At 40.2% G+C, this 27,945-nt stretch overlaps 1 protein-coding gene across 3 annotated transcripts in view; it reads left to right on the plus strand.

The window, feature by feature from the left end:
• The window catches only part of LOC129705212 (anillin-like), a 48,052-nt gene that overhangs the window by 11,397 nt on the left and 8,710 nt on the right, over window positions 1-27,945 (plus strand). For 2 of the 3 annotated variants that reach the window (XM_055648680.1, XM_055648681.1), the window contains exons 7-20: window positions 1,022-1,129; window positions 4,393-4,528; window positions 5,262-5,396; window positions 7,072-7,355; window positions 10,014-10,156; window positions 15,056-15,197; window positions 15,721-15,856; window positions 16,930-17,112; window positions 18,102-18,228; window positions 19,472-19,520; window positions 19,618-19,671; window positions 22,698-22,733; window positions 26,390-26,411; window positions 27,414-27,523. In XM_055648680.1, coding sequence (XP_055504655.1) covers window positions 1,022-1,129; window positions 4,393-4,528; window positions 5,262-5,396; window positions 7,072-7,355; window positions 10,014-10,156; window positions 15,056-15,197; window positions 15,721-15,856; window positions 16,930-17,112; window positions 18,102-18,228; window positions 19,472-19,520; window positions 19,618-19,671; window positions 22,698-22,733; window positions 26,390-26,411; window positions 27,414-27,523 — 1,665 coding nt within the window. The remainder of the gene's footprint in view (window positions 1-1,021; window positions 1,130-4,392; window positions 4,529-5,261; window positions 5,397-7,071; window positions 7,356-10,013; window positions 10,157-15,055; window positions 15,198-15,720; window positions 15,857-16,929; window positions 17,113-18,101; window positions 18,229-19,471; window positions 19,521-19,617; window positions 19,672-22,697; window positions 22,734-26,389; window positions 26,412-27,413; window positions 27,524-27,945) is intronic. The other variant, XM_055648682.1, reaches the window with a different exon arrangement.

Raw genomic sequence — 27,945 nt, forward strand, 5'->3', positions numbered from 1 at the left:
TACTGTCAAGGCAATCTGAAGTGTAATGCTGAAGAACCGTTCATTTTGATGGCAATTCCAGACCTGAGAGAGTGACAATATTTTTTATTTGTTTTTGATTTTTTTGCAACATCAATTTTAATAACAATAAAAACAAATCAGATTCAGATTCAATTTTAATTGTCATTGTCAGTGTACAGTACAGAGACAACGAAATGCAAATAATTTCATCTAGTGTCAAAGATATTTAAAATGCCTCTTAGGTGAAAAAGTTCTGCCCTCTGCTTTGCCTTCTGTCCAAAACCTTATACCATGTTTGGGCTGGGTCTTTGCAGTATGTCCCCTGGGTCTCATTTACCGCCTGATTACATGGTGTGAGGATCAATAGTAATTCCCTGCAGCCAGCCCAGGGAAATTGCCCAGGCTCTGGTGCTTTTGAATTTTGATGATATTTTGTACAAATTATCAAGTGGACGGTTCAACTAAGTAGGAGTGTTCTGTTTGGAAATTTTTTTTACTTTTAAAGTTAGTCATACTTGTTCATGGGTGTACGTTTTTATTACATTTCTAACACTGACACTAAAGATTTTTATAGATGGGAGTCTTGCGGTGTACAACGGTGTGCATTATGTAGTTCTTGGCTCGATGTCTGCTTTTTTTTTTTTTTTTTTTTCTTTGCTTGCCATACTAGTCATTTAATGGGCCCATATTAACTAGAGCCTATTGTCAAAGGACAAAAAAAAACATATACATTGTACGTGCTACATTTTCCCTGCTGATTTCATTTGTGAATGCTGAGTCAAAGAACTGCTCTTCTGTCATCCCCTAGTTATCCCCTAAGAATAGGTAACGTGCAAAATTCAATGTAAACTTTTTTTCCTCTTGGTAATATGTCGTGTGTTTTGAAAGCAAGACCAGGATTAATTGGCATCTTGTAATGTAAAAGATTACTTATTTGCTTGCTGTTTGTTCTTTGCTGAACATGGGGTGGTGGATGGGTTTCTGATTCTATGCATTGACACCTTGGCTTTCCTGTCTCTAGGAGCGCGAGCGGGAGCTAGCAATGCTTCGGGGCAAGACTGAGGGGAAGAATCCTTGGGTAAAAAAGAAAACATCCAGGACCTGCACAGGAAGTGAGGAAACTCTTGAGGTAAGGGACAATGAACTTTATTCCCTCTAGAAGAATATAGGTGGGGGATGTTATTCAACAGAATTGTTTTCCCCACTGGTATTTCCACTTTCAATGGTTCAGTCATTATTTGTCAACCTGATGAGGCTTCAATGGCACTGCTAGTGATGAGCAGTAAGTGTTCACCACAGCAGCGCACACACACACACTATTGCTGTTGCTGTTGCATCCTGTTATGAATGGCAGAGGCCTGTTTAACCAAAGGAGCCAGTTCCCCTTGATTATCTTCCTCGTCAATGCTATATTCCAGCACATATGCAAAAATTGAAGCAAAAACATTGCCGATGCTTGAGTGCATTCCAGTAAATGATTGTTTTCAACCTTGTGAGGATTCTCCCTTCTCAAGCCAGTTATCTTAAGCCAGGCCAGTTATCTTGAGCCATCCCAGTGCCAAGAAATGTGTAATTGCATTGGATGCAAAAAAGCCTTAGGACTATCCATGTCTCATCAGATGGGCTGGCACACCCACAGCTCCTGGCATCTAGCTTGTAATGTGGGGAATTGTACAAGCATGTCTTTGATATAACAAATAAAGCAAGCAGACAAATATCTGGTTACTCAACTGAGCTCAAAAGTAAGAAGGGTTTAAGCACTCTAATGGGATTGTACTATAGGCCCCCCAATAGCCAGTGGGAGACAGAGGAACTGATATGTAGACATCTTACCAAAATATACCAAAGCATTATCGCTGTCTTATCGGGTGACATTAACTTCCCCATTATTGACTGGGACTTGCTCAGCCGAAGGCTTGGAGGAGGTAGAATTTAAGTGCATCCAAGAAGGGTTCCCGAAACAGTATGTAGATAGATATCCCAAGAAGAGAATATACTGGACCTAGTGTTGGGAAATTGATCTGACCAGGTCAATGGTGTTTTATTCAAAGAGCATATTGGGGACCTTGTGGGAAGGTACTAAAATGGAGTAAGGCAAATTACAATGTTATTGGGCAAGAGCTTGGGAGGGTGTGTTGGAAGCATTTGTTCTGGGGTAAGTATACTTCTGGCATGGGAGTTGTTTAAATGGCAGTTGAACAAACTTCAGGGCCGGCATGTTCCAGTAAGGAGACGAGATAAGGCTGGCAAAGTACTGGAAACTTTGGATGAACAAAGGGTTGTAAATTTGTTCAAAAAGACAAAGGAAGCAAATTCAAGGTTTAAGAAGATAAATAAAGTGGGGCTTTTAAGGATATAAAGCCAGAAGGAAAGAACTCAAGCAGGTGATTAAAAGGGGGCCATGGATGACTTTGAGTCAGATTAAAGAAAATCCCAACACCTTTTGTACAACAAATACAAAAGGGCAGAATGATGGAATGATTGTAGGTCAATTGATTGAAACATCAGTTACCTGGCCAGATCAGATTGGCAGGCAGTGGTGAGTGGAGTGCCGCAACTATTCACAATATATTAATGATTTAGATGATGGAATTAAAAGTAACACTAGCAAATTTGCAGATTACACAAAGCTGGGTTACAGTGTGAACTGCGAAGAGGATGCTAGGAGGTTAATGTAGATAAATGTAAGGTTATCCACTTTGGTGGCAAGAACAAGGAAGCAGATTATTATCTCAATGGTGTCAGATTAAGAAATGGGAAGTGCAACGAGACCTGGGTGTCCTTGTACACCAGTCACTGAAAGTAAACATGCAGGTACACCAGGCAGTGAAGAATGTTAATGGCATGTTGGCCTTCATAACGAGAGGATTTGAGTATAGGAGTAAAGAGGTCCCTCTGCAATTGTACAGGGCCCTGGTGAGACCACATCTGGAGTATTGCGTGCAGTTTTGGTCTAATTTGAGGAAGGACATCCTTGCTATTGAGGTAGTGCAGCGTAGGTTCATGAGGTTAATCCCTGGGATGGCGAGTGTCATGAGGAAAGATTGGAGAGGCTGGGCTTGTATTCACTGGAATTTAGAAGGATAAGAGGGCATCTTATAGAAACATGAAATAAAAGGACAGGATAAGCTAGATGCAGGAAAAATGTTCCCAATGTTGGGGAAGTCCAGAATCGGGGGCCACAGTCTAAGAATAATGGGGAGGCCATTTAAAACTGAGATGAGAAAAAAAAATTCTCACAGTTGTGAATTTGTGGAATTCTCTGCCACAGAAGGCAGTAGAGGCCAATTCACTGGATGAATTTAAAAGAGTTAGATCTCTTGGGACTAGCGGAATCGAGGGATATGGGGAGGAGGCAGGCTCGGGTTACTGATTGTGGATGTTCAGCCATGATCTCAATGAATGGCAGTGCTGGCTCGAAGGGTCAAATGGCCTCCTCCTGCACCTATTTTCTATGTAATCTGAAGTACAAAAAAAAATTGTGTTACAACTAAAGTGTGGAATTAAAAGTAGTATTATGTGGCGATCCCTCTGCGAAGTGGGTGTGAAATGACATTGGTTTAGAAGTCTGATGGGAGTGGCAAAAGGCTGTTCTTAAGTCTTGAAGTCCAAGCTCCTGTATCTTCTCCCAGGAGGCAGAAGAGAGAAAAGCGAATAGCCAGGGTGGCAGGTGTAATTGAGAATACTTCAAGCCTTCCTGATGCAATACACTGTAAGAATGGATTGGATGGGAGGAACTGATGAGCCCGTGATGGACTGGCTTGTGCTCGCTATTCTCCAAGTTAGGGGTGTTGAGAGCAGAACAGTTGCCACACAACAGATGCACCTCGTCAGAATACACTCCATGGAGTATCTGCAGAAGTTTGAGTGTTCTCATGGACATGCAAAACCTCGGACACTTAAGAAAGTAAATGTGTTGATGCAATTTTTGATCACTATATCAGTGGTGAAGGTATCAGATTAGGTTGCTGGCGATGTGGATGCTTTAGAATTTGCAGCTGTTGACCATCTCTATTTAAGCTTGTTGATGAGGGCAGCTTTGTGTTCGCTTTCTGGATCAACAACCAACCTGTTTCAACTTGCTGACATAGAAAGCTATGTTGTTGTCTTGACACCATGTCACAGGATTCTCCATCTCCTGTATTTCATCTCATCGTTGTTATTCCTGATAGTTCTACGCTGATGATCATCTGTGTCTAAATGCTTTTCTATCGTGTTCAACTGCATTGCCTTGTGAGTGGTGAGAATGGGGTACTGATTGTGGATGATCAGCCATGATCACATTGACCTGCACCTATTTTCTATGTGTATCATTAATTTAAGGTATTGCTGAAATAGGTGATACTGTGCCTCCCATAAAATCACAAATTTTGTTGATTCTTTCCTCAAAAGGAGATTACAGTACAACAGACAGAGATGAAAGAAGGCAAAGAATCGCAAGTGGACATGTTTCCTGGCAATTATACCACTTTGGGGTTTAAGTTCACTCCAAATGATGAGGAAATCCTACATATTACTGAAGACAAAGGTAAGATTTGTGTTGAAACAAGGAACTGCAGATGTTGGTTTACAAAAGAGTTTTGTGTTCTTGCTTGTTGCATGCTGTCAGCGATGACAACACCTCTGCATAGTGTCTGCCTTGCTTAACTGCACCGCCACAATCAAGCTACAAACTGAAATTTTAGCTCTGCTTCATAGAAAATAGGTGCTGGAGTAGGCCATTTGGCCCTTTGAGCCAGCATCGCCATTCAATATGAACTTGGCTGATCATCCAAAATCAGTTCCCCGTTCTGGCTTTTTCCCCCATATCCCTCGATTCCTTTAGCCCTAAGAGCTAAATCTAACTCTCTCTTGAAAACATCCAGTAAATTGGCCTCCACTGCCTTTGTGGCAGAGAATTCCACAGATTCACAACTCTCTGGGTCATATGCTCTTGTGTTACTAATTCTGATTTTTCTTTTTAATTGAATTTTGAAAGTGACGAGAGCTTGTTTTTAACTACAGGACCCACCATTTGATGTGTTGGCTTTACAGTCAATTACATTTTTGTTTCTTCCATATTTTTGAATTAAACATAATGGGAATAAATGTTAACACTCTGTTTCTTCCCGACTCACTGTCCCTATCTATCACTGAAGTATTTAGATGCACATCTGAATAAAAATGCACATTATAATTAACTTTATACCTCCGATTTAACTGCAATTTTGCTTTCCTCCCGTAACATGTAACCCTTGCAAAATGTGTTCATCCCAAACTAGGTGACGGCAAGGGAAAAGAACCCATGGATTGGTCTACTCCCCTAAAGAAGGTCACCTTTGCATTAGAGCCACAAACTATTCCATCGTCAGAATATATAGAAACTGACAGTGATGAAAAGTGCATCTCTGAGATCGGTATGAGAACATTGTTGTGGCCACTTGAAATTATCAGATGCAATTTATTTCTGTATATAGTTGCAGTTTGAGGAATGAAGATGCCTCTACAAGTAGAAATATTCCTCTTTTTGATGCTCTTTTATAAATGGGATATAGAGTCATACAGCATTGAAACATGCCCGTTGGAACAACTCGTCCTTGACGACCAAGATGCTCCATCCAAGCTAGTCCAATTTGTTAGCATTTGGTCCATATCACTCTAAATGTTTCCTATCCATAAGTGTCCTTTCAATTATGTTATAGCACCTGCCTCAATTACAGTACCTTATCTGGTCGCTTTTCCATTTACTCATCTCCCTTTGAGTGTAAAAGCTGTCCCTCGGGTTCAATTTAAATCTTTACTCTCAACTTAAACCTGTGTCCTCTGGTTCATTATTCCTCTACTCTGGGTAAAGGACTCGGCTTTCACCCTATCTATTCCCTTCATGATTTTATACACTTCAATAAGATCACCCCTCAGTCTCCTGCACTCCAAGGAATAAAGTCCTAGCCTGCGCAACCCATCCCTGTAGCTTGACTACTGGCAATATCCAACTTAATGACATCCTTTCTAAAGTAGAGTGACCAAACTGAACACAATACTCCAAATGCGGTCTCACGAATGTCTTGTACAACTTTAATATTATATATCCTAATGTCTATGCTCAGTATTCTGACTAATGAAGACCAACATACCAAAAACCACCTTTACCACCCATCAACCCGTGACACTACTTTCAAGGAACCATTTACCTGTGCTGTGTAGGAAAGAACTGCAAATGCTGGTTTAAATCGAAGGTAGACACAATGCTGGAGTAACTCAGCAGGACAGGCAGAATCTCTGGAGAGAAGGAATGGGTGATGTTTCGGGTCAAGACCATTTACCCGTACTCATAGATTCCTCTGTTCTGCAACACTTTCCAGGGCCCTACCATTCACTGTGAAGGTAGTTTAACTACCCTGGGATTACTTCCAAAAATGCAACACCTCATTTATATGCATTAAACTCAGAGCTATCCCTCGGCCCACTTGCCCAACTGATCAAAATTCTGCTGTAATTTTTTATGGTTATCTTCATTGTCTACGATTTCACCTATTTTAATGACGTCTGCAAACTTGAGGCGCACTACTTGTCACATGCCTCTATCCGACAAACAACCTTCCACCAGCATCCTCTGCTTCCTTCTCTTCAGCCCATTTTGTATCTAGTTTGCAGCTCTCGCCGGATTCCATGTGATCTAACCTATAGCAGCCTAATAGGTCTTGTTGAAGTCCATAAAGGTGACATCTATGACCTTGTCCTTGTCAACCTTCTTGTTACTAATTCAAAAAAACTTGTTATCAAATTATTAATCTACGATCTCCCAAGTAGAAAACCATGCTGACTAATCAGCCCCTATCTATCCAAATATGCATATCTTATCCCCAGAATCTTTGCATGTATGCATCGCTTGACTAGTTCGCTTTGCCGCATCATATAGACTTTGCTGACCTGCAGATTTGTAAAAGATTGTGCTGAAGGATGCTAAAATTGTTCAGCCTTGTTTTAACCCTTTCTGTGAATGGAATTTTGCAGTAATCTAAAAGAGACATATTTTGTACCAATACATTTGCTTTGCCATGCATCCAAGTAGAGGCTTTATTTCTCTCTCAGAATTGGAATCGTCCTCTCAGGAAGAGCTAAATAACTCTGAAATAATTGATGAGCTGTTTAAAGACGTGCTTGACATGGATGATGTAAAGGAAGAAATAGAACATGAAGCTGAGGCTGAAGACCGCATGGTGGTAGAGTTGGATAAACCTGAAACTGAGGAGCAGAGTGATGAGGCAAAATCTGAAAATGAGGTAAAAGAAAAAAAAGATGAGCTGACTCTTCCCAGAATAGCTGTGGTGTCTCCACTTGCCAAATCAATCAAATTAGATGCCATGGCTCCTTTGGTAAGTACTCTAAGACCTTCACGTGTCGTACTATTTGTTGTTAGTTTGACCGCTTTTTAATTGACTTAAGTGTGGATTGTGAAATGGTCTAACTTGCCTAGATATCTACAAAAATAACTTATTTTCTGCTTTTTGCACTCCCGAGTTCATGATTTTTTTTAAATATTGGAAAAACTGCAGGCTGTCTGCTAATCTACAGAGGACTAAGCAGTAACTGTCTCAATTACATTGTGACGGATGAGATCTTTTAGTTAACATATAATTGTAAATAATCAGTCCATTCAAGTGGTTCTGAATTCCAGAGGATTGAACTATAGTGAAGCACTTTTTCAAAAAGAAAATTGCATGTCTAGTTATGATCTTACCAAATTATGGAGATAGCTTGAGGGGCTGTGAGAACTACTATGGTCATTAATATATTGTTATAGTTATTTAAATTAAACTACAGTGTAAATTCAGACCATATACTGCTAGATGCCTGCTCCAAGTTTCCAGAATTTTCGGTAGTTTTACCTCTCGGCCTGTTTTGCCATACTATCATTCTGAACATTTCCTATTACAAATCATTCAGAAGAAAATCTTTTTTTTTTTTTTTTTTTTTTTTTTTTTTTTTTTTATATTTTATTTTATTAGAAGTAAGCACAGTCATATGGCACCAAAGTGCCTAATATGAAAATTAAAATCTAAAGAAAATTATAACTGTTCCACATTTGGCTGAAGTTTATAGCCTTGTATTTGCCACACTGGACCTGGGCAGCTCTGGCTAGTGCAAATAAAATTGCTTTGATTTGGTTTCAAAAAACAATAACCTTTGGACTATTCTAATTGTTCATTCTCATCAGGGCAACTTAAAAGGCACTGCATATCCAATCTGTAAACCGAAGCTTATTAGTTTTTGATGCATTTCAGGGAGTGTTCACAGTTGCACCTGTCTGTTAAGCTTTTGATCTGACAATTTTATTTTTTATTTTTTATGCCATCCTTCTCTATTCCAATCTGTCTTCATATATTCAGTCGAGACTTGAGAATTAGTAGTAGTAGCTCATTTAGTCCCTCTTTGCAGTAATGACCTCTATTCCAACTCTCACCTCCGCCACTATATCTGCTTAATACACTTGAAATACCCATTTGGTGTCTAATATTAGTTTATGTGTTGTGGTAGAAACATATGGTTTTTTTTTCTGAACTGTCCTCAATTTTGATACAACAATGTGAAAAAAGCTTGGTTGATGCCTTCTGATTTAAACAATTCCTCTTTTCTATGGTTGGTTGCTTTGTATAACATGGCAATTTCAATTTTAGATGCTGCCACAGCAAATTGAACCTCTATTGGTGGATTATTAAAATCAAATAGATGCATTTGATACAAAACTTTCATCTTGTTTGTCTAATTTGTCCAATATTGAATTTGGCGTAAGATCTGAGATATAGCCAAAGTGTATCAGTTTTTGGCATTCTTCAATTGTGGAAAATGGGAAATAGATTTTGTTTTTAAAGCAAAGCATAATGGTAGATGATGTGCACCCGTGATTGGTTGCCAAGATCAAGCGATACCCTTTTCAAGTGGGAGTAGGCAAAATTAATTTTTACTGTGTTTAAGGTTTGCTTAGTGATCAGCTTGTAAATTTTAACATTGTTTTGAGCTGGTAGACATGATGATAAATGTGTATAAAATCAATAGATTTTGTCAGTAATCTCCATTTTGTGAATTTACATTGATCATTGTATTTTGAAAGAGCCTGGGGTTTGCATTTGCATAGAAGATAGACATATTGCTGGAGTAACTATGCAGGTCAGGTAGCATCTCAGGAGAAAAGGAATGGGTGACGTTTTGGGGCGAAACCCCTCAAACTGAGAGTCAAGGTAGAGGGAAACTAGAGGTATGAAAATGTTCGGAACAAATCTGAGCCGGCACAGATGGCCAATGAAAGATGGAGCCTACAATGGTCCATTGTTGGATGTGGAAGAGGTGATAACTTAAGGTCCTGTCCCACTGCGGTGACCTAATTGGTGAGCTTAGAAGCGCTTGCCCTTGACTCGTACTCGCAGCATGGTCGACATGAGGTCCTAGGAAGTCTTTGTAACTCTCCTTCATGCTCGAGAGTAGTCCCTGTGTACTCGAGGTCTCAGCTAGGTCGCGGCGTATTTTTCAACATGCTGAAAAAAGGTCGCCATGGAAAAATCGATTTTGTTTTTACTCTTAGGGTTAATCGAAGTAGGTCAGCATGTTATTTGTAGGTAATCGACGGTAGTCGAAGGTAGTCATAGATAGTCTTCAACATAGTCAAAGGGAGATCGAAGGAGGTCGTCTTCACTCTCCACTATTCGGTGTCCAATTTTCCTGAAGCTAGTTGAAGGAGGTCTTCAACATGACACTTTTTCAAACTCTTCTAAACTCGCCAATTAGGTTGCCGCAGTGGGACATGCCCTTGAGGGATATATGGATGCGAACAGTGGAACTGATAGGATGACTAAGATGGGGGAGGGGGCAGAGAGAGGGAATGCAGGGGTTAGTATAGAAATCAATACACTGCTGGGGTGTAAGCTGCCCAAGCAAAATATGAGATGCTATTCTTTTCATATCACTGGGTTGTAATGAATTGGGTTTGGATTAGTTTATGTCACACATCTTAAGTTTTTTCTTCTGTATTTGGGTAGGCCACGGTACTGACATCATTGAACAACAGTCTAACGGAATCCAGTCCCTCCATCTATTCCTCTTTCAAGATGGAGAATACTGGGCAGAATCAAAATCAAACTGGAAATCTTTCACCAGCAGTGGATGGTACACCATTCTACAGGTAATAGAATGGATCTTTCCCTTATTTCCCGCAGATGTATCTCAGTATACACTTTTTATTGCAGAATTGAACCTGTTCCAAACCACCTTTAGCTATACACGCTTCTTTGATTATTGTGCAACATAAGGGCATTAATCTTCATTTTGCAACTGACAAACTTTGTGTTCAGTAAGCCCTCTTTCAATGAGCCAGCTTGGTCTTCAATATTTATCTGCAATTAGATGAGGAGCCAATCAGTCCCTCCCAGACTGTTCCAATATTCTGTGGCGATAATATAGTTGCCTCCTCCAATGTGAGCATGATTGATTGGCTCCAGGGAACGCCGACACCAACCCAAAAATAGAGTCCATTCATTGGCTCCGGGAAGCGACGACTGCCGCCCTCTCCCCCGTTGGGGATGGGGCCCACTTGGTCTAGTATCCCTTAAAATCTGTGACTGGCAATAGAACTTTTGGCTTGCAAAAACCCGGTCTTCTTGAAGACCGGCCCGGTAGAGGCGACTGCTGCCCATGGCCAAACTAGCCCCTCACCTTTTTCTCTGACTGCCTTTCGGGTATGCAATATCTTATTGACTCCGGCGCCGAGTTATCGGTCGTTCCTCCCAGTTCCTAAGAGCGTTTACACCCTAACCCCAGATGTGTTCTCATTGCTGCGAACAATCCTAGCATACAGACATTCGGTCAGAAATCAGTCATGTTTGACTTCGGTCTGCAGAAAACGTTTTGCTGGATTTTAACAGCCGCAAACCCTATGATCAGAGCGGACTTTCTTTCACACTTTTCTTTGCTGGTGGATTTATGAAATCGTCGCTTGAGTGGTTGCTGCACTTTATGCACTGCATCTGCCGTCTGGCATTGACTATCTCTCACCTTACCAGCCTCCAACCCAGCATTATCATTAACACGAACTAATGCGTGTTTGGCGCTCACGAACTCACTTATCCTCGGGCATCGCATGACGGAGAATGGCATCCTGCCCAGCGAATCAAAGGTGCAGGAAATCCGAAATTACCCAGTGCCAAATTCATTAAAACAATTACGATGATTTTTGGGGTTGAGAAATTTCTACCGAACGCCGCAGGTTCCCTATTACCCTTGACCAACTTAATCAAAGGTTCGGACAAATTGTCTTCAAAGAAACCGTTGGGTTTAACCGAGGATGCAGTGCAAACCTTCAAAGCTGCTAAAAGGACTCTTGCTGACACAACTATGCATAAGAGGCCCAATGTGCACGGCTTTCACTTAACTTTTTTTCCCTGTTGCCAGCCGGGCAACTTTGGCAGCTTTTTAAGTTGCCAAATGACAGTTTAGGCGGTCATTTAAGCCGGTTTGCATGATGCGTGCGATAATGTGCTCGGACGAAGTGTGTAGTTACCGGTCGGAATTATGTTCAATGAAGCATTCACATATTTCTGCTTCAAATAAAGTCACAAACTAAACATATTCACCAATCAAGACATGATATATACCACAATGACATGCAGCAAAATTATAATACAGTATCTCAACTCTTTTTAAACATTGCAATTAATGCAATTTCTAATAGTTCTTTCCACTTCCAAACAAAAATGTGGTTGTATTATTCAGCGTATGATCAACCTGTGTCAATAAATCCTGGACCATGGTCATATATATGCTTAACCATGCACACTACAGATTGATGCTAGCATGTTTTCTGTGAGGGACCAAAAATTACCATGACAAGGCCAAAGCATGGGTCGTCATTGCTATTGGTACAGAAACACTCTTGCTTCCCACGTAATTTATGCATAACAAAATATACAGGTTGCAAGGAAATTTCTAAAGGCCTTTTATGATAATAGCTGTTAAACCTGACTATACCCATCTGACGGGTTAAACATTAGACTAACTGACAAGAAATGGCCAAAGGACACACTTCCTGCCAAAGGACATAACTGCTGCAAATGTTCATTTGGTAATATGTTTAAAGGTGTCAAAACCAACCGACAATCTCATTCATCGAGCGGGCGAAGTCACAGGACACAAACACTTCCTGTCAAAGACCTCCCACACTGCAGTACCAAACGAGATCAGGCTGTAAAATCAATGCGCCAGACAAAGCCAGGACAAACCTTGTGTGACTCGGTGGCTACGTGGGGACCTGTGTCGACTTCATGCCCACATGGTTTATCGTACAGCTTGTTACCGCTAGAGGGGCCAGAGCCGGAGATGTGGTGGAGAGACAAGAGCGGGTTAAGAACTCCGCAGGTTAAAAGGCACGAATTGGCCTTAGCTGCACATGAGTTCTGAGGAGATTTTTTGTTAAAAGGGTGCTTTGGAATAAACGAGGCAGAAGGTGTTTGGCAAAGCTTGGTGTTGCTTGTGCTTTACTTTCGGTCGTGAGATTTAGTGGATTCTACAGTCTCGCCAGGGCCCTGTACAACCACAGTAAGAGCTCCTTGCTCCTAAACTCATCCTCTCGCATTGAAGGCCAACAAGCTATTAGCTTTCTTCACTGCCTGCTGCACCTGCATGCTTACATTCTTCCTTTCACTTGTTTTGTATGTAATTTTATTCTGAATTCAGTCTAAAATGCCTTGCCTCGAGCATATCAATTCTTGCAAATATTAATTAGCTCTACATCTTCTGATATATGATTAGAAGCTTAATTTATGATCACTCTCCTAATATTGTGCTTCAAATGTTGAAGCATTCTGGTAACTCGACATTGCATTCCTTCCAAAGTCGATCACACAGTACACCAGCCCCTTTAAAATCGTAAGGGGAACATCACCTCGTATTCCATTGAGGTAGCTTGCAGCCCAATGGTATGAACATGGAGAAACGAGGAACTGCAGATGCTGGCTTACTCCAGCACTCTGGTGTCTATTTTGTAACTCAGCAGGTCAGGCGGCATCTGGAGAACATAGACAGGTGATGGTTCGGGTTGGAACCATTTTTCAGGCTGATTGTGATGGGGCAGCAGAAAACTGGAGGAGAGGTGGGCCAGGACAAAGCCTGACGAGTGGTTTATACAGTTGAGAGGTTTTTGATAGGCAAGTGGTTTGACAAAGGTCAGATGAAAAGGAGCGAGATAAAGATGGAAGAGGTGTGAATTGTGAGGCTTGAGGGTGTGAAAGGAGAGGGGGAAAATGGGTGAAAGTCCATGGGACATGAGGAAGAGATAGCGGGTGGGGGGGGGGGGGGTTGTGAGTTAGTTATCTAAAATTAGAGAATTCAGTGGGGTACAGGAGGTCACATTGGAATGCAGTAGATGAGGTTGGAGGTGGATGTAAACATCTGTCTCGCCTGGGTTCCAATCGGAAACATCGCCAATCCATGTCTTCCAGAGGTGCCACTTGGCCTGTTAGTATTGTTGAAAGGCCTCTTTTCATTTTTGTCTCCTTGATTAAAAGTTGCTACAAGGTTATCTACTTTGGGGTTTTGTGCCTGACAACATGCACCCACTCCAAATCACTTTGGATCTTGTTTGTTCTTGGACTAAACATTTAGAAGCTGCTCCAGTTTTTCTCTTTAATTCTCTTTAAAAATTGAATGCTCTCAAACCTGCTTTGAAAAACCTGTTTTGCCTACTTTTGGTGTGTAAATACTGTATATCTTTAACTTTGAATGTGATTATTATTGCAAATAAACATACATATGGCTGTGTTGGGTCAAATTATTAGTATAATTGAGGTTAATTCATAACACAATTGAGTTATTTGGAGGTGACCATCAAGGTCTAAAGAGAAACTTTCTGATTCAAGGGCTTTTGGAATATTGTTTTAAGTGTCTGCAGATTTCTCAACCTCGTACTCTGGGATTTGTTTTTTAATTCACCTTGCGTGTGCTTCCCTTTATTGGACCAGTTATTGATTCATTTTTAATTACACTGCAGTGTTTGGTATCTTTTTCTGTACGGTGAAGAGTGGCACAGCATGTATTTAGATTGTGCCTTTGGCAAAATACTAGCAAGCCTAATTAAAAAGCAACACTACCAGTTCATAAAATTTTAACACAGCAACAGCTTCAGAGAGCATTTTAAAATGGAGGGAAGTAGAGAATGCATTGAAATTTGGAAGCATTTCAGAGCTTAATGCCTTTGCATATGACAATTTGGTTCTCCATAGCGGAATAATTTCGAGCTGGTCTTGGGCCAGAATTGTGCATTAATCTTGTAAATGTCGGTCATAATCGGATGACACTGGAGGCCACTGGGCCTATTTAGTCCCATGCTGTCTTTGTAGAACAATCCTGGTGTGTCCTGAAAGAGCACGTTTGTATTTTCTGCATATGTGTGGCAATTTCCTTTTCACTTCTTGTTGGAATTGAATTCTCGATTTTTACACCTTGTTGCATTTACTTAATCATCATCCCCTGCCTTTTAAATATTGCCCATATCTAAACCTGGTGTAATCTTCCAGACCTCTCTCATAATTTCATAATAGAACCAGGTCACCTGCACCAAGTTCGTTTGCACCAAAGTGAATAATGCTAACTTCTCCAACCGAACCTATTGACTTAATTCTGGTAAACTTCCTCGGTGCAAGGACCCTCTTACCCTATTTAAAATGCAGTGAGCAATTTGAAAGGAGACTGAGATTATTAAAAATTGGTGTCAGCAAGGATGGAATTTTGAGCGAGTTGAGATTTTGCCGAATGAGTAGCAAATTTATGTAAGGGCAAAATGGGATAAAGTATTATAATGGTTAAGTATGGAGAAAACAAGGGCATCAATGATTTCTACTTGAAATATTTTGGTCAAATCTCTGTTGATTCCATGTTTTCAATGGTATTTTAAAATCACCTCTTTAAGGACCTTGTCCTTTTTCCATTAAAACACACAGCATTGATATACAGTATTTCACTTTTTTATGGAGATAATGCATTGTGTCTTCATTGCATTAGTATAGCACTGAAGTGTTTCTTTTATCTTCAGTATTGATTTGTACAGAACTCAACGTCGCAGTGCTCGACAGCAAGAAAGGAAAAACAAGGAAATCAGCAAGACAAATACCCAAGGAGGAGCAGAAGGTTCTGTTTTTGAAACAAAGCAAGTCACTACGAAAGAGAAAATAAAGGTACAGGAAGTTATTTTCTCCAGGTATTTTTCCACAATCTTGCTCAAAGTGCAACAGCAAAGCAGCATCTGGGACCTTGGTGAATAAAAGGATCAAATATTTACTGAATTTTAAAATTTAATCCTAAATCAGCCACATAGTTAATTGCTACTGCACTTTAAAAATACTACTGATGATCTTTCATGCTGCTTATGTTTTTGTAATTTTGGAGATTCGCCTCTTTAACAAATTAGATTTATGGATTGGGAATTGAAGTGAATACATCCATGTTAGTTGGTGATGACCGGGATTAGATTGAGAATAAAAAAGGAAATTTAAATGTCTTGAATCGTAAAGTCAATCCACACTACAGAGGCAATTCAAATTCCATTAATTACTTTATCCCCGAGGGAAAACGGTAATGTTAATCACCAGAAATTTTCTGAAAGATCAATGGCCAATTAATGTGAAAGACCAAGTTATAAATGGGATACTTTATTTGTACGGTCAACTGATAAGATCACTCTTTTCCCCTTCCTTACAGATACTTAACGATGAAATTAAGAGACTGCACAACATCATGCATCAGGCGAGCCAGGCACTAAATTGTTGTACAGACAAAGAGCACGGCAAAGGCTCATGGGAAGAAGCAGAAGCAGAGCGTCACCTTCTTATTGCTTGTGAGTAACACTGAGCCAGAAACACTGACACGATGCTATACGTAGCTGGAATTAATCAATGCTGTGCAAGTAAACAATAGTAGAGGAGAGACTTTTCCTACATAATGGGTAACACTGGAGAGTTTCCTTTTGTATCTGAAATTGGGCAGCTTAAATCTTCAGGGAAATTGCTCAATAATTCTTGGCAGTGCAGTACAGATTGAACACTTTTTCCACCGGCACCCTCTGTTCCAGAGACTTTTCCTAGATTATCAGATATTCTGGACTAACAAAGGTAATGTAATAATGAAACGGCAATACACCCCTGGCCCATTAATGACACCCCTTCCGGGTCTAATGCACCATGGGGTACCAGAAACTTAAATAGAAAATATAAACGAACACTAATGACCTACCGACTCCTCTCCGGCTCCCACTGTGTCTGAGCCCATCCTCTCACACTGAGAGGACACAACATGCTGGAGTAATTCAGTGGGTCAGGATCTTGGGAGGACATGGATAGGTGACATTGCGGCCCTCCCTCAGACTAATTCAGTCAGCTGAGTTACTCCAGCATTTTGTGTTACAATGTGCCCCATCGGTCACCATGGGGGTCCCTTCCCTCTCGCCTGCTGTCGCTTCCAAGGTGGAGTATGTCGGCGGCTCCAGGGAAGGAGGAGGAGGCGGCGGTGGTGGGCACTGGAGGGTAGAGGGGGAGCTGTGGCTTCAGATCTTCAGATTACCACCTCCCCCGCCCTCTCCTCCCTTGCACCGTCTTCTCTCCTGGAGTCACTGAAAATCTATAATGTTTTTTAATTAATTAACTTTATCTCTTCCAAGATGAAATAGCATTGGAGGAAATCGGAACCTTTTTTTAATATGCATTTCCTTCACAATCATGATCCCTAAACCTGTCTTTTTTCCTATCCCACTCTTGTGACCTTTTTACTGTGTTGAATGTATAGTGTAATGCCAACAGTCTGTGGCATTTATATGATGCACTATTCTGATTAGATATTAAATTTGTTGAATGCTATTTTGGCAGAAACTTTACTAGAAATTAATGATTTCAAATGTATTGTTTCACTTTAAAGCTGAGAAACGTGTTGCATTACTGACTGAGCTGAGTAGGCTGAAAGGAGACGGTTATGCGGGATCCCGAGGTGAAGCAGCCCAGTTGACAAATGGGCTTGAGCCCTGCTATGGCGATGTCTGCATCTCTAATCTTCACCTGCCTCTGAAAGCTGAATTTGTGTCTCAAGCATTATGTAAAGAAGGTAAGGGAGGTATAAAGTGCACAGAGAATCAGATGGAAAAAAGTCATAATTTTTGTTTCATTTTGGTTGTTGATAATATTGTTTTATATCAAAAGTTATTGTTGCTTAGTTATATAAATACCATGCAACCTTTAAACCAGCTTACTTAGCCTGCTTTACTTGTTTAATACTGTAAAGTAGGTACATTTCTTGAACAATGTTTTTACTCCGAAAACCAACTGCATCTTTTCAGTATTTCCAACCTCCAGGTGTTTAAAACAAATTCCACAAACTGAACCCTCTGAAATCTTTTTCTGTGCTAAATCTCAATTTGCACTGAGTCAGAGTGTAGAACAGTACAGCATAGGAATAGGCCTATGATATCTGTGCAAAACCATGTTGCTAATCTAAACAACACACCTGCGTATATATGGACCCTGACCCTTAATGCACTGTCTGAGTAAATGCCTCCTAAATATTTATATTGTATATTCATTCTTTGGTGGATACATGCTCAATGAGCCAGCAAATTGCCTCTCTTGTATTTGTCAATTAATTACAAGGTCTGAGGATGTAATAAAGATGTGCTGTGCAGGTTGGAGGGCAATAAAAATGCTTGCTGTATATTCTGCTCCTAGTGACACCTAGTTGTAACTAAATTACAACTGGTGAATGTGACAGGCATGTACCACATCAACATAACTTCTTCATACAAACACTCGGGCATCTGGAATATTCTTCAACTAGATGTTTGCCCAAGTTTTGCAGTGCTTCTGGTGAAGGCACAGTGATGTTGGTTGAATTCTAGATTTCTTTTGACCCAGGAATTATGAACAACGCAATTTTAAAGATTGGTCTGATCATTTGTGTTGAAAGTGCATTTTGAGGGTAGATCAAAGGATGCTTGAATGGCAATGATTTAACTTCAAAAATACCTATGTTTGAAAAATCTTGTGTAATGAAACCACCTATATTTATACGTATTTTACATTTCTGCTTCTCTTCTTCAGGAAAGCCCACGCATTATTTCTTGCTGATGATCAAATATGGTCCACACAATATTATAGCAACTCCACTAGCAACAGCAAAGGATGCTCACCAGAATGATACCATTATTTTCCCAACCATCATTACACTGTGAGTTCCCATCTTTAAGGTTGTCTGCAAAAAAAAAATATATGCTTAAGAGATAGTTGGATTGCCACTGACTTAAACACTTGTGGCACATCTTAGGTTGGGTAAGGGGGAGGTGCAGCGAGACCTGGGCGTCCTTGTACACCGGTTACTGAAAGTTGGCTTACAGGTACAGCAGGTAGTGAAGAAAGCTAATGGAATGTTGGCCTTCATAACAAGAGGATTTCAGTATAGGAGTTAAGAGGTTCTTCTGCAGTTGTATATGGCTCTGGTGAGACCACATCTGGAGTATTGTGTACAGTTTTGGTCTCCTAATTTGAGGAAGGACATCCTTGTGATTGAGGCAGTGCAGCATAGGTTCACGAGATTGATTCCTGGGATGGCGGGACTGTCATATGAGGAAAGATTGAAAATACTAGGCTTGTATTCACTGGAGTTTAGAAGGATGAGGGGAAACCTTATAGAAACATATAAAATTATAAAAGGACTGGACAAGATAGATGCAGGAAAAATGTGGGGCGATTCCAGAACCAGGGTCCACAGTCTTAGAATAAAGAGGAGGTCATTTAAGACTGAGGAGAGAAAAAACGTTTTAACCTAGAGTTGTGAATTTGTAGAATTCCCTGCCACAGAGGGCAATGGAGGCCAAGTCACTGGATGGATTTAAGAGAGTTAGATCTCTAGGGGCTAGTGGAGTCAAGGGATATGGGGAGAAGGCAGGCACGGGTTATTGATAGGGGACCATCAAGGGGATCAGCCATGATCACAATGAATGGCGGAGTGATACATGAAGAGCCCTCCAAGAATAAACCTTGCATTGTTTAAATAGGAAGTTTCAGTTAGCTGCCTACTGTCATAAATCTCCCCACAAACTTGTAGAGGAAAAATTCAAAGCCACATATTCAAAATTCAACTTATTTGACTTCAGTTTTTTGTGCCATAAATTTTGTTGTACCCGTTCCTTGGTTTTAATGCTATTCCCATAAAAAGATTTAAGATTAACATGTTGATTTGGGGATTAAATCCAGATTCTCATTCATTTTACCATTTGTACAATTTTTTAAAAGTTTGATTTTGGGACAAAAGAAAATATTTTCTTAATTCGAAAATTCATTGCATGACACCGTGAATGATTTCTCTGATTATATCTGACCAATTTGCCTCCTAACTGCAGGCATTGACACACTAAGCTAAATTATTGATATATTGTCTTTTTAAAATGTGATCTATCTTAATGATCTTCCAGGAGTGATATTCATTACAAGTTTGAAATTGACGTGGAGGTGTACAGCTTGGTAAGCAAAGTGCATTCAATTATTAAGCTAATTGATGGTGTTTTAAAACTCCCAATTTATTATGCAGCAAATTGATTTACTTTTTTGTCCCCTGTAGGCTCAGTCTTTAAATGTAACCACTGCTGAAAAGCGAAGATCATCAAGATCCAAGGTGATGTTTCAAAGCAAGTCATCTGATCTGTAAACTTTCATTTGGTTTGTCATATTGTGTCCTTGATTCTCTTTCATGATTGGTGTTAGAGATGGCTGCTTATGAGCCCAAAAGATGCATCTTATAATTGAACCATTGTCCACTCCTCGGTCATGCTTGAAATTATTAACTGATTTTTCTGTACTTTCACTTTAATCATATAATTTTAAAGGAAAAAACAATCCATCTGGAGTTGATTTTCACAGTAAGCATCCTTTACTGCTGAAATATATTGTGCAACTTTCAGCCAATTTAAAGTTGATTTGTTGCATGTTGCAAACGAATAATTCCTTTGCACATTATGGAATGCTCCTTGCCTGGGGCTGATCTGGATACTACAGCTTTGAAGCAACTCGTGGCCCCACCCCCAATTTCCCAAGATTCTGAATTTATGTTAATTTAATGAAATTTATCTTACTTGTTACATAATGGTACCTCGGAGTCTCTATTCTCTTGATAGGCAATTTATTATAATTTGATATTGGAAGAAACATGCTGAGGTTTAATAAATTGAAAAACCTGCTTGTGATTTTTCACTTCTGCATACGAGTTACAAAGTTATTACTTTTCTTATGTTACCCACCAGCAAGCAAATTGTAAAATATGTTGACATTGATGCAGTTAAACGGTCTTAAGTGTACTGATTTTATTTTTTGGAGTTTAACATTCCTGATACCGACTTGGACTGCTGTGGTGTGTAGTGTCCAGGTAAGTTACCTCAGGCAATCTGTAGTGGATTCTACAGGGGAGATGACAAAGCTTGACATACTCTTAGGGAATTGCACAAGACAAATGACTGAAGTGTCAGTATGTGAGCCAATTGGTACCAGTGACCAGTTTTATTAGCTTTCAAAATAGTTATCGATAAGGACAGGCCAAAGTTAGTCCACAGTTCTAAACTGGAGCAAGGCTAATTTTGATTATATTTTCAGGAACTTAGAAAAGTTGATTGGACTAGGTTGTTTGCAGGCAAAGGGATGTTCTGAAAATGGGATGCATGTTCCTGTTTGACTGAAGGAAACCTGGATGATGAACCAGATTGATTCCTGGGATGTCAGGACTTTCATATGAAGAAAGACTGGATAGACTCAGCTTGTACGCGCTAGAATTTAGAAGATTGAGGGGGGAATCTTATAGAAACTTACAAAATTCTTATGGGGTTGGACAGGCTAGATGCAGGAAGATTGTTCCTGATGTTGGCGAAGTCCAGAACAAGGGGTCACAGTTTAAGGATAAGGGGGAAATCTTTTAGGACCGAGATGAGAAAAACCTTTTTCACACAGAGAGTGGTGAATCTCTGGAATTCTCTGCCACAGAATGTAGTTGAGGCCCGTTCATTGGCTATATTTAAGAGGGAGTTGGATGTGGCCCTTGTGGCTAAAGGGATCAGGGGGTATGGAGAGAAGGCAGGTGCAGGATACTGAGTTGGATGATCAGCCATGATCATATTGAATGGCAGTGCAGGCTCGAAGGGCCGAATGGCCTACTCCTGCACCTATTTTTATATGTTTCTATGAAAGTGAGGCTCTGGTCTAGGAAAATGATATGGCTCGGGCGTGTATAGCTGGGATGAAGTGCATCAATGGAGGAGCATAGGGGATTGAAGAGAGAACTAGGGAGTGAATAGAGGCCCCTCAGTAACCAAAATGATCATTTATGTGTGGAGCTGCAGGAGATGAGACTTCAATGCATAAATGGCTGAGATATAAACATTTTCATTGAGGTGCCAGAAGACAAAAATGGTTAATGTTGTGCCTCTACCTAAGGGCTGCAAAGATGGAAAAGAACTCGGAACTATAGACCAGTATACCTAACTCATGTGTTGGGCAGGTTACTAGAGAGGATTCTCTGGGGTATGGTATACATACATTTGGATGGATGGAGTTTGATTTGGGTTAGTCAGTATGGTTTAGTACATGAGAGGTCACGTCATGAGTTTTGAGGTTTAAAAAAAAAAAAAAAAGAAATAACCAAGAAGGTTGACCATGGTAAGGCAATAGACTTAGTCCATATTGATTTAAGCAAAACTTGAGGTTCCTTATGGTATGTTAGTCTTGAAGATTAGGTCTAATTGGATCCAGAGAGAGCTAGCTAACTGAATACAAAAACGGCTTTATGGCAGGAAGCAATGGGTGGTGGGTATATGGAACAAATGCAAGAGGATACAGTTGAAGCAGTTACAATAACATTCAAAAATACATTTTGAATGGATAGGAAAGGTGTAGATATGGGCCAGAAGCTGGCACATGGAATTAGACCAGATGGGCCATCTTGGTCGCCATGGACAAATTGGGCTGTGGAGCCTGTCAAGGAGCATGAATGTCATTTGCAAATTCTAAATGTACATGCTATAAGCCACTCACTTTATGGATCTTCAACTTGATTAATTTGTTCTAAAAATATGACCTATGTTCATTGGTTTTGGGCTCAATGAAGCCTCGACACAATCACTGGCAAAACTCAAATCTTATGATTTACTGCAATGAAATCTTTCCATTGATGGCTCTAAAATTTCTTGCAGCTCTAATTTTAGTCTGCAAATAAATAATGCTGTAATGCTTGATTCATAAAATGAAAACTTGGTATTATTCCAGCACTAGCTGCAAAGCATTCCTTCAGTGTTGATCTCCCCACAAACCTAATGTTGATTACAAGTCTTACATTTTATCAGTATCTATATTCCCATTTTAGTCTTAAAACTGAGATACACCGTAAGTGCAGTGCAATTCCAAGAAGTTTGTAAAGTGCTAGTCAATAGCTCCAAGCTCATTTTCAACAGGATAATCCTGTTGTAAGGCTGAGTGCTGTGAGTTATAAATTGAAAATATATCTGTACTTAAGGATCTTTGATTCAGATGTGTAGTGGAGCTATCTAGATTTGAGTGTTTGAATGAAATGTTGCTGTTGCAATAATTAATGCAGGTCACTTTGATGTGTTTGCAAAAAAAAGTCAAAATGAGATCTAATGTTTCTTTACTACTGTACAGGCATTAACACCTAAAAAGCTCCTGACGTCAATAACTGTAAGTACACTTATTTGCTTTAAAATCATGATAGCTGGTTCACATGACACAACATTTGAGTGACACGTGAAGGCATTTGATCAAGCTCTAATTGCTCAGCATGATCGTGTACTATCTTTCTTCCTGGAGATGTGCTACTCTTGTTTAACATTTGCAGAGCCCTTTTGTCATCAGTAGTGAAGAAGCAGGCCTCTCTCTCCACCATTGGGTTTTATTTTGCCAGTCTAACATATTGCAATCATCCATAACATTCACTTGTGCAAGTGTGGCTGTTGGATATGAACCCACACCACTTGCACAAGAGGTATTTATAGGATTGAGGCCTATTTTTACACTGCTAGAATTTAGTTGGTCTGTGGCTGTGGGGTGCATGAATCTGCTTGTGCGGTAGCCTGCTAATCTTCCAATGTGTTTTACCATTGCCAACTGCCGTTGAACCCATTTTCTCTCCAACTCCCCTCCCCCTCCACCAAAATTCTCACAATTCCATTGTCCTCTCCCAAATCCACACCTACCTCCTCTACCTTAGGAGCTGTTAAACTTTGTTTTTTTGATAATGTTCAGGAGCTAAGAATTAATGTTGGGTCAAAGACATGATCATTGCTTGTGCTGAATTTACAATTGAATGGATGAGTGGGTAAAGATTTTGGTGCTTTGAGAGGAAATGTCGGAAAGTTCTCATTCAATTGTAATTACTAGAAGTAAATTAATTTGTCACAAAAACTTCAACTGAAATTGAAGAAATGGGAAGGGAGTATATGGCTTAAAATGTAGAGATGTTTAAATTTATGAATAACTCTTGAAAAAAAAATTGTTCTGCATGTCAGTCAAAAAGAGAAACTCTTTAAATCCATGAACAGCCAAATTAAAGAATTGATGCTAGAGTGTCGCTAAGAGGGCAAGCTGGCATGTAAGCCCATCCAAAATATTAAATGTTACCAAGGTACATCTGTTAGGAGTTGGGAGAATTTGGAAGAAATTTTGAAGATGTGTCAAAGATTAGGTTTTTATGCCAGATTGTTTCTAGAGTGTTTTTACAGTTAGAATTGGAATACAAAGTTGTGGGATGCTGAAGATGTTTAATAGACAAAAGCCATAAAATGCATGCTATTGGTTTACCTTTTGCCCATACTGAAGTTTTAAAATTTGCAATGTTTTAATGTAGTAACTAAAAAATTGGGCAAAATTCCAATGAAGTTGCATGACGGAATTTGTTATTTGCGATGAATGCAACAAAATAATCACCAGTAACATGGCCTGTGTGATGCATGTCTAAGCTGATCGGAGTAAATGTATTTGCAGCTTAAAATCTGCAGGAAATACTGGAAGTCATCCAGTGTCTGTGGCGAGACACATTTTAAGTTTCTGGTCAAGGATTCCTTATCAGAAATGGAAAACTGAGAAGACAAGCGTGTTTTAAGTCATGGAGAGAACATGAGTGTCTAATGCAATCGGTATTGTCACGGTAACATTGAGTTAAAGATCAGCAGTAGGAGGCATGAAGAAGAAATGAAACATATTTGATATAAAGTATACCTACATCTGTAGAAGATACTGTAGGTGAGATAGGGGGTTACTTGAATTTGTTCCATTTAATGTGCAAACCCTATGAATGCTATGCACAAAACTTGTTTCGTAAAGAAAGACTGCTTGGTTCCGTGGATGTTGAGATAGATGTAAAATAGCAGGTGCCAAATCTTCGTTTGGATGGGATATTGTGAGATGGAGAATGGTTTGTAACAGGACATTTAAGGGGATATCCCTTTGGAATGTTGAAGGGGATGGGAATGTGGGTTGGTGGCGGAATCCTGTTGGAGGAGGCAGAAATATTGAAGGATGATCTGCCGAATTTGGGTGGAAGATGACATACTTATCGAAAAAAGGGTGAGTGAAGTGCAGGAAATGGAGATGTGGTTGACAATTATGTCTGACGGATTGGCAGCCATAGGGAAAGGGAGGATTAATGCTGGGGAGTTGATGAGCCTCTGATGGATACTGGGAACTAAACTGTCACCTGAGATGGGCAAAGGGGTGCACCCAGACTCACACGTGCTCACGCACACGCACACCCACACACACACGCACACACACACACACACACACACACACACACACACACACCATATATATGACAGTAAACCTTGAATCTACACACAGCTGAGCGTGGCCTCTCCACTGTGGGGCTTCTGCAGTCAGCAGCACTTCAGCGTGACCTCTGCACTTACCAGAAATTATGCAATCAGCGGGCCCTCTGCACTCCCCGGAAATTACGCAGTCAGTGCGACCTGTCCAAAATGCGAAATGAGCGGGACTTTTGGACTAAACGCAGTCGGACCTAATAAAACATTGCACTTTCAAGCACAGGCAGGGCAGCAGACCAAACAACTCATGGGATTGTCATTAAGAGCTAACAAATCATTTATTGCAAGTACATTGCAGACTCACAGTTCAGTTGATTCACGCCTTAGAATGACAGCCGTGGCCTCTCCCTCACGATCTTGCAGAGTGACTGACTCATGTCCAGGCATCCGGGGTTTTATAGACCTGCCCCCTCCACACCCCCACCACACCACACCGGAAGGGGCGTTACTTTCATTGTGGTGATAGACGAGAGGACCAATCAGCTGATCTCATGGTTTTTTAAACTCGTAAAAAAAAAAAAAAATTTCACCGATGGGAATAATCCTCAAGGCTGGCTCAGCGGAGGAAGACTGTGAATAAGACCGCTAAAAATCACAGCGATACAGGGTAGCGTTTTTTCTGATTTTTTCTAAAATCGATATACAGCGCAGACAGGAAGTGGTCAAGATGAGACTTTTAATTAAATAGATTTCTCAGGACTGCACAATGGAAAAATATATTTAGCAGCTGTGGTCTCGGCTTCAGCAACCTGAGTTCAATCCTGACCGTGGGCGCTGTCTGCATTGAGTTTGTGTGTTCTTCCTGTAACTGAGTTTTCTCCCAGATGCTCTGCTTTCCTCCCACATCACAACGATTTGCAGGTCGGTAAGTTAATTAGCTCTGTAAAATTCTCCTGGCACAAGGTGGGATGTTGATTGTAATGTGGGGTGAATAGTTTAAATGAAGAATTTGCAGAATTGGGTTGCTGTTTGGGCTGGTGTGGATGTGATGGGCCGAAATTGCCTCCTTCCATATTTGCGCATTATTTCAGCAGATCTTGAGTCATATTAGTGTTTGGGAGGAATGATGAGGTGTCTGAGAGCTGACATTTGGCTTCTTCTGAGATAGACACTGGCAATTCCCTTCAGCAGGTTCAAATGTACTTGAAAGGTTAAAGGTATATGTTTCGGATCATGTTGCTGCTTTACTATTTGTACTTTGTAGCTGTTAGTATTGTATGGAAACGCATCAGTCAATTAAAAGTTTGCTGTTGAATCAGAAGAAAGCATTTCATTTTAACACCAGGTACAGGAAAATGCCTGAGGCTTGTGCCTCAAGATTGATTTGTCACCTCTCCCCTTCACAACACATCAGCATGCCTTGTTCGTGATTGTACTTTTCTTTACAAGCTGAAATGCAATCTTTACTGTGCATAACATGGTGAATCTAATGCTTTGGTTTGTTTCTAGAATTGTACTTCTCAGAACCAATCACCTGAAGGAAAGAGTTCATGTTGTATTCTTTTTCCTTTTCAGAAAACAAACTTACAGTCGCCTGGTGAGTTAATGGAAATCAACATTTGCATAAAATACAATTATTGAATGTTATTGTCACTGCATTAGTAGTTTAAAAAAAAATCTAATCTCTTTCTGTGCAGTAGTGTACAATCATACAATCACAATAGATCTTACGATGACCATTCACTTGTATCTTTCACCAGAATTTTCTTGTTTTGATCTGGACCTTATGGTGCAGTGATTGAATCCTCTGTTAACTACACAAAGTGGGTGCACCACTGTTGCTATTGTGATAATATAACTCTATAGGTTATCATTGTATTTAAATACCATGTAGTAACATTGTAACCATCTAAGATTGTTTTTCTTACTGCAGATTGGAGTAGGTATGAGCTACTAATTTTACTTCAAATGTTATTTGTCATATTAAGTCAAATGAAAGAAGACGCTAAGTACTTGAGCAGGCACATGAATGGAGAAGCAGGCTTGTTCCTGGTTTTCTGGACATATAGATGTATAGATTGGGATTTGCCTATCTTTTCCTTTGTCCCTGCCCAATCCACTATATTTACGGCACTTGTCAGTGGTCAATATGTCTTTTTGCAGAGCATAGGACCTTTTTTTCTTTTGGGGTGCGGAAGCTGTTGTAATCCTATCCACCTTGTAGTGGAGATCTGCAGAATGGCATATGACTTTCTTATTTCCCATTGATCAGTATTGCTTGCAATGAATATATGGTTTGTGAATGACCAGATGGAACATGGGCATAGGTAAATTATTCATCCAGTGCTGCCTTTCAAGTATTTCATGGCCTGTCTAGATCCATTTTTGCTTAACGATTTCATTATCCTTAAATCTATCTTAGCATTAAATGTTTATTCGACCTAAACAGTTTTGTGAAAACAGCCTTGTATTTCACTATTCTTCATGCTCATTGTGGATGCCCTTAAATATTCTTGTTCTAATTTAACACTCTACCTTTGTTGTTTACTTCATTACTGCTCACTTAACACTTGCTTGCACTTTCCACTGTTCTTTGTAGGTGCTAGTCCTGTTCTTGGCAGTTCGATACGTGCCAGTAGGTTTGTACTGGTTGGGTCTCACACAATCACTCTGGCATCTCTGGGCAAAGACAAGTTTGCACTGGACAAAGTAAGTCTTGAGTTTTCAATATGTTGGTCATAGGCGGTATGTTTCTTTTCCGAGGCTCCGCCATACGCTACTCCCACTAGTTCCCCTTCCCCTCCCCCTCCCTCTTGTTCCATCTGCTACCACATCTCATTCAGTTCCATTCATCACTTTCCCTTCCTATCAGATTCTAGAATCTGTAGCTGCTTGTTCTCCTCTCATTGCCTCCCATCCTCTGCTATCTCCACCCCTCCCTCCCCACCAGATTTCTCTATCAACCTCTTTACGTCTGTATCCAAAATCGCCTGCTAACTCTTGCCCTGCCCCTTTCACCCCTGCACCCCCACCTCTTTATACTGGTTACTTCCCCTTTACCATATCCGTCCAGATGAAGGGTTTTGACCCAAAATTGACCCATGGAGATGGTGGTTGTAGCTGGAGGAATG

The sequence above is a fragment of the Leucoraja erinacea genome, chromosome 17 (assembly GCF_028641065.1).
Source record: "Leucoraja erinacea ecotype New England chromosome 17, Leri_hhj_1, whole genome shotgun sequence".
Lineage (NCBI taxonomy): Eukaryota > Metazoa > Chordata > Chondrichthyes > Rajiformes > Rajidae > Leucoraja > Leucoraja erinaceus.